The sequence below is a fragment of the Nicotiana tabacum genome, chromosome 22 (assembly GCF_000715075.1).
Source record: "Nicotiana tabacum cultivar K326 chromosome 22, ASM71507v2, whole genome shotgun sequence".
NCBI lineage: Eukaryota > Viridiplantae > Streptophyta > Magnoliopsida > Solanales > Solanaceae > Nicotiana > Nicotiana tabacum.
The window spans coordinates 138,032,244-138,039,625 of record NC_134101.1 but is presented as its reverse complement, the minus strand read 5'-3'; the positions used below and the strand labels follow the sequence as shown (position 1 = coordinate 138,039,625).

Here is a 7,382-nt window from a genome sequence, read left to right as displayed (position 1 = left end):
TATTTGTGATTTTTTACTTCTTCAGTTTTCCTTGTGATAATGTTTAGCAAAATTGTAGTTAAATTATAGTTATATTGTATTTATTATTGTATAATGTGATTGTTAAGCTAAAACAAGTTTTTTTAATCTAAATTTTAACCCATTGTTTAAAATGTATTTATTTTGTAGCTACTGACTGATATGGTGTTGGTGAAAACTGTACATGGAACTTCGAAGCAACTAGCATAAATGATTCTGCAATGTTCAAGGTCAGAAATTTCGACAAACAACACACATGTTCTTTAATGGACAATACATTCATACAACGCAAACCTACTGCCATGGTAGTTGGTAGCATGGTTATTCCAAAATATTCTGATCCTAAGACAATTTACACCCCAAAAGTTATTCAATTTGACTCGTTGTCTGAACACAGCGTGAATCTAACCTACATGCAAGCCTGGAGAGCAAAGGAAAAGGCTTTACAGTTTTTGAGAGGTCATCCTGCTGACTCCTACAACAAATTGCCTAGTTATTTGTATATTCTAGAGAAGACTTATCCGGGGTCTGTAGTTAAATTGAAGAAGACAAACGATGACTGTTTCTTGTATATATTTGTTGTGATTTGTACGTCAATCAGTGGTTGGGAATATTGTAGGCCAGTTGTAGTAGTTGATGGGACCTTTTTAAAGTCAGCATACAATGGAATAATGCTAACAGCCAGTACAATAGATGCAGCAGGTACTGAAGTTTTATTAGTAGAAATATTGTAGCTTGTATTCTTTTTTAGTACTTGCAGATTAATTGTAGATATATTGTAGTTTGTATATATATGTCTTCTTCTGCATTTTTACTGTAGCCAATTAATTGCTTATTGCCACATAATGTAGGTACCATATTACCATTGGCATATGCGGTTGTTGATTCAGAGAATAATGTATCATGGAAGTGGTTTTTTGAGCAATTCAAGCTCGCGTATGGTGAAAGAGCAAACATGTGTGTTGTTTCGGATCGGAATGAGAGTATCTTGAAGGCAACATTTATTATTTATCCCGGCATGCCACATTATTCATGCATGTGGCATATTTGGACAAATATATGGGCAAAGTTCAAGAAGGAACATCTTAAGCTAAGTGAATTATACTTTGCCACAGCGCGGTCATACACACTTGATGAATTTAATGAAAGGATGTCAAAGATTGAGGAGATTGACCCCCGTGTTAAAGCATACTTATACGATATTGGATATCATAGATGGTCTCGAGTACATGCAACGGTGAATAGAACTTGGACTATGACATCAAACATTGCAGAGTCGTTGAATGTTGTAACAAAATATGCAAGAGAGTTGCCGATAGTAGAATTATTAGAGTATATGAGGACCCTTCTTGAACGTTGGATGAAAGAAAAATTATTGAAAGCAAAGGGTACATTCACATACCTTGGATACAAATTCAACAAAGAGTTGGATGACAACAGAACATTGTCGCACAAGCTTAGAGTAAGATCTGATTATTTATTGAATCAAATTCATAAACAACACAACATAGTTTTTTTGTTGATATTTTGCAGATATTTTGTATATAGCTTGATTTTAACCATATATGAATTGTTTTTTTGTTTGTAATGTACTCGTAGGTGAGGGCTTCAACAGACTACATCCATATAGTAATAGATGGTGTGAGGTGCTATATTGTTTGTCTTGAAAACAAGAAATGTAGTTGTGGGCAATTCTAGCTTGATGAACTACCTTGTCCACATGCTTTGGCTGCTTTAAGACAAAGGGATGAGTCCTTTGAAGAATATTGTTCTCCTTATTACACAAGGGCGAACCTCTTGTGTACGTATGAAATACCAGTAAATCCGCTGCCTGATGAAAGCAAATGGAATGTGCCACAACATATAACTGAAAAAGTAGTAAATCCACCTAAAGAAGGGAAAAGGCAGCCAGGAAGACCTCAGAAAGAAAGATACAAAAATATGATGAAATAAATTCAAAGAAGTACAAGGTTTCATGCGACAACTGCGAAGGAGAAGGGCATAACAAAAGATCTTGCAAGAATGCACCCAAAATGAAATAAAATTTAATGTAGTTAACAAAATATTTGATGAAAATTTGTTGGTTAGTTCTGGATAACAGATGTTGATGTGTAATCGTTGTTTTTTTAAAGATCATAATGTAGTTAGTTAGGATGTTTCTATAATGAGATAATACTTTCATATATTGATTTGTTTATGAATGTTTTCTATATATATAATCTATAACTTTTTTACTATATATGGAATCCTTTACATAATTGTAACTTTTTTACTATATATGGAATCCTTTACATAGTTGCTAATGTGTTTTTGCAGTTTATCTACAATAAAACTACTAAAAAAATACATTATCGGGAATTTACAGAGTATATACATTATAAATCTATAGGAAAGTAGTTAAAAACCAAGCCATATTGTAGATGAAGTATTGTTTACATTCAACAAAATAAATATAAAAGAAACAAAACACACTGTTATAATAATCTACAAAATATCTACAAATACAACTACAAAACAACTACAAAATATCTGTAGCTGACGTAAAATATAGATTAAAATTCTGGTAGAAAGAAGCTTTATGGTGGAAATAATGTAGATCAGAATAACTGTATAAAATTTCAGTTGGAAAGGATTTAAATGCTAAAAATAATGAAGATCAAGTACTGTAAAGATTCAACAAGTGAATGTAAACCCAACAGAATGTTTCCATTTGAACTACAATACTGGATAAGGAAAAAAAACAAAGGCTACTATAATTGTAGCACAAGTCTGCTACAATTAAAACAAACTAAAATGTTCAAACAATTGTCTACCATCTTTCTTATAAACTAGCATCAACTACACAATTGTACTACATGTTCCATTCAAAAGATTACAACTACTACTTCTTCCTCTGGACTCGTGTTTTCTCATTCAAAGCTGGTGCACCTTTCCTCCTTGCCAATTTGCCTGTCACCTCACTATCACTAATTGCCCCAAGCTCTTGCTTCTTTCTAGCATACTCCCAAAGTAACGCTCCATAGTGTCTACGGTGTTAGTCAGTATCAGAAAGGTCTTCTGGGGGAATTGATAATTCTCCAATACTAACATACTCTGCAAAGGCAGCAATAAATACACCACAATCTCTACAAAAAGATAACAAAATGTCAATATTTACCAAACCATCAGAAAAAATGGTTAAATGTATAGAAAGAAAGAAGAATTTTGTTACATTGATCCTTCTTTTTGCTGTGGTATCTCTCCGACTATCCACTAAATGTTAAGAGGGTCGGTAACAGCTTTCTCAATGTATGCTTTTGTATTCTTGAAGTTGATGTCTTTTCGCTTCCCATAAAACCCGGTGCATGACAAATACAAAGGGATAATAATAGAAAACTTGTCGACACAAGATTCAACAATAGGGTGATTGTGTGAAGAGACCATGGAATCATACGCATAAAGACACCTTTCTGCAATGTCAAAAACAACCAACATCCAGTGGAATTTTTCTACAATGTTGACGGGCATGATGACATAATCAACTTCATCCCATGCAACATTTGCGAGTAGTCTATACCCCAATATATATTCTGCTAAACATCCCGGGGTTTGACTACAGAAAACTTCTTTTCTTGAGGAGAATTTTGAATTTTTCATAAATATGATCAATCCTAGTCTTGAAAACACAATCTGTTGTATTAATCTGAGGTTGTTGTGGGGGCCATACTTGCTTGTTTTTCTCAAGTAATACATTATAACATTAATGTGCTGCAACAAAAACAGATTGCATTTATACTACATGTTATCTCAAAAAATTCTACACAAAACTACAAAGTATCTACAATACATCTACAATCAGAATACAAAGCATCTATTCATTCAGAAAATACAAAGTATCTATAATTTATCTACAAAAAAAACTACAAATTAAATACATTGAATATTACCGAGTCGTTAATGACTTGTCCTGGGTGTGCAAGGGAAAAGAACCACTCCTTCTTGTCAAACTTTTCAACTCCAAGATCCAACCATGGCTTAATTTGGTTGTCCTTTATAGAATACAGAGCCTTCCTCCTATATAAACCAATAGAAATTAAAATAAAATTGTTGAAAGAAGTGGATGTGTAAACGATGAATACAGGAATATAAGTGTCAAATTGTGCAACCTAACCTCTTTGAATGTGTGTCGGTACCATTGTATAACCACTTGTGGAATTGATCCAACAACTCAGGGTCTACATTTTGACCAATAACACTAGTAAACGGGTGCTTGAGGTGGAATATTAGAGGTCCAACCGAGGTACTGCCACTAGAAGAGTATAAAGGGAGAAATGGTGATCGGGCATACTTTCCCGGCTGCCTTGTTCTACCTTGATGCACGGGTGTTGTTTCATCTTGTATAGGCTCGCCGAACTTAACCAACTGGGAGAAGTTATCAGACAGCTCGAAATCATCAAGCGTAACCTCCTTCTTCTCACCTCCGAATTCTTCTGAATCACCTACATTCACATACTCTACCTCTTCACCTACATTGTCATCTTCCGGATTCTGCTGTTTTCTTTGAGCTGCTACTGTCACTCCACGAATTGGAGATTGTGCATGCAGATCTTCCCTCTCTGAAACACCATGTATATATAACTTAATAGAATGGTAAAAATATTGAAACAAAAAGAAAATATCTCTGAAAACAATTTCAAATCTGCATTCTCTTCATCAACAACCCCTTCAAAATGTGTATATAAATCAACATGTGCTGGATGATTTTCTTCACCATGCGCACATTCAACATGTTATGTTTTTTTATTAAAAATATTAAATAATACTGGATAGTTTTGGCTTGACAATTTATGAAGATATGAAGGTGTGTCATAATATGTACATAAATCTGTATTGCTGTGTAAATAAGCTGGAATTAATTGTATATATTTTGTATATATAATGTAGACAAATTGTAGTTATGTTGCAAATATTTTGTAGTTATTTTGTAGATGTTATGTATGTAATTGTAGATATATTGGAGATATATTGTAAATACCTATTTTGCTGGGGCTGACCTGCATTGTTTCACCACTATTGAACTGAAATTGCTGATTGTTCTTGTCTTTTGGTTGGTTAGTATTTTTGGTTGAACTCCCAGCAAACTGTAAGTTTTATATTAGTTAGGATATATATTTTAGAGGTGACATAAATAGTTTTGTTAATATGATTAAGATTCAAATGTTACCTTTACATCAACTTGATCATTTGGATTGTTTATCACCTGCAAAACAGTCTTGACTAATTCCTTTATTAGGTCTCGAAGGCTACCTAGTTCTTCAAATACATCTTCCCTAAGTTTTTCAAGCTTTTCATCGACCTACATAATAAAAAATATATAGTTACCTATAGAAATATGTATTAAAATACAGATATACTATTATATAAAAATCAGAATGCTTTATTAGGACTGCATGTTACCTTCTCAACACCTCTTTTTAACTTTTTTATTTTACGAAGAATAGACTCCTTTTCCTCTTTTCCAATTGATTCTTTGGGTTCCAATGGAGGGGCACCAACTTTTGGATTCTCAGAAACATGTTCCACCTCTTCAATTATGTACTCAACTTTATCAGGCAAAGACATCACTGAAAGCTCTTCAGGTGATTCATTTATGTTGGTGAACTGAATGATGAAAAAAATAAATTAACTTGTTTGAGACAGAATATGTATACAAAATGTAGATATTTTGTAGATACATTGTATTATAATGAATAAAGACCATTTACCTTCATCCATTCAGGCTTGATCATTTTGCCTTCAATCGCAGCTAACCAAATCTGACCCTTAGCAGCTGACCAATTTAGTATGCGAGGGATTGAATTAGAAATCTTTGTAGCTATATCAATGTTGACGGAGGAGTAACACTCATAAAACTATACTTGCATGGCTAGTGGGAATCCTCGAATGAGATAAGAATGAACGGAAGGATTTAGCCTGTGCCTAACAGATTCAATCAGGTGTCTGTAAGACTGAACACCCCATGGAAATGACTCGTACTGATCGGATTCAACCAAATAAAATCTAAAATGATCTACCAACCCAATATAGTCTCTCTCTGAAGGACAAATGAAGTATTCTATGAGATATAGAATACATAACTTGGCTGCATCCTCATGATTCACCCATCTTTTGGTTGTTACTATCTATTTTAGGTATGTCTTCTCCCCTTTTACTTTGTTTAGAAAGTAACTGCTATATTAACTTACTAACATAACTAGGAGTGTAACCAAAGTCTATCACCTCAGTATGACATCTAAGACTAGTTATTACTGCAAACTTTCTTAATCTAAAATTTAACCTCTCGCCTTTTAACTCAGCTGAAAAATAGGAAGCATCAGATGATTTCAATTCATACTTCATAAGAAGATGAATAGCTTGATTTTGCATGCATATATTGGGAAATGACAGTAAATAACCAAAACATGTCTTCTTGAATAGCTTCAAACCATTTGGAGATAAAAGCGCTTTAATTTGGCTAGGAATGCTAGGGTCACATAATGTCTGGAATCTAAGCACCCCATAATCAACATTATGGGATGCAAAAAAATGTCCATTCTGCAAAATTCAACAAATGTAATCTAACATTAATACAGTAATTAAAAAGCACTGATACATTTGTATGTTTCTACAAAATAACTTCAAAATTATACAATATAACAACAATGTTAAAATAGATCAACAAATCTACAATTAAACTACAAAATTAAGACAAATAATTTCACATTATTTCAGTGCTTAAAAACATAGATACATATGCAATTTATATACAATATTTCTACAAAAATCTACAAATCAAAAAAACCACAGAGTTGTAGATGTTTACCAACTAAAACAGGCGAAATAAGTACTGAAGAAATTAAAAAATTCTTACCTTCACCAGTGAGTGTTTTCGAACATTTTGAGGAGTTTTAGCACTAGGGGCTTTTTTTGAATTTTTCTTCTTTTTGGGAGTTTTTGAACTGGGAGCCACCTTAGCTTTCTTTCTAGGTTTACTGATAGGCACATCTTCTACAAAATCATCATCTATAACTATCCCTTTTCGTTTCCTATCCGCTTGTTTGATTGTCCTCGAAGATTCTCCAACATCGAAATCATGTTTTTATTTAGTTCTAGCTTCAGCCCTAATTTGACGAGGAGAAACACTATGCTTCATATCTACAATTGCATGTGCAGATTTCCCTTGCTTTGGGGGTGAATATGGTGATAATACACCCAAATCGAAATAAGGTACATCAGATTCTACATCTTTTTTAGGGCTGTGTTTTGAAGCTTTGTTCTCCTTCATTGAGAAATTTTGAAGCTCAAGGGGAATTAAAAGTGTGTATGAACGAAATTGAAGATTTGAC

The 7,382-nt window shown here is 33.3% G+C and overlaps 1 protein-coding gene across 1 annotated transcript; it reads left to right on the top strand.

The window, feature by feature from the left end:
• Positions 1 to 320: 320 nt before the first annotated feature.
• Positions 321 to 1,971, top strand: LOC107779392 (uncharacterized). The gene is made up of 3 exons (XM_075243139.1): positions 321 to 720; positions 870 to 1,480; positions 1,717 to 1,971. Exons 1-3 carry the CDS (start codon positions 321 to 323, stop codon positions 1,969 to 1,971), a joined length of 1,266 nt encoding a protein of 421 aa, XP_075099240.1.
• Positions 1,972 to 7,382: the final 5,411 nt, after the last annotated feature.

Bases quoted from the DNA above. Each gene is read 5' to 3' on its own strand.
- LOC107779392 (XM_075243139.1), top strand. From the start codon at position 321: ATGGTAGTTGGTAGCATGGTTATTCCAAAATATTCTGATCCTAAGACA. The intron at 721-869 runs GTACTGAAGTTT...CACATAATGTAG, and splicing joins CAGTACAATAGATGCAGCAG to GTACCATATTACCATTGGCA. The intron at 1,481-1,716 runs GTAAGATCTGAT...GGGCAATTCTAG, and splicing joins CATTGTCGCACAAGCTTAGA to CTTGATGAACTACCTTGTCC.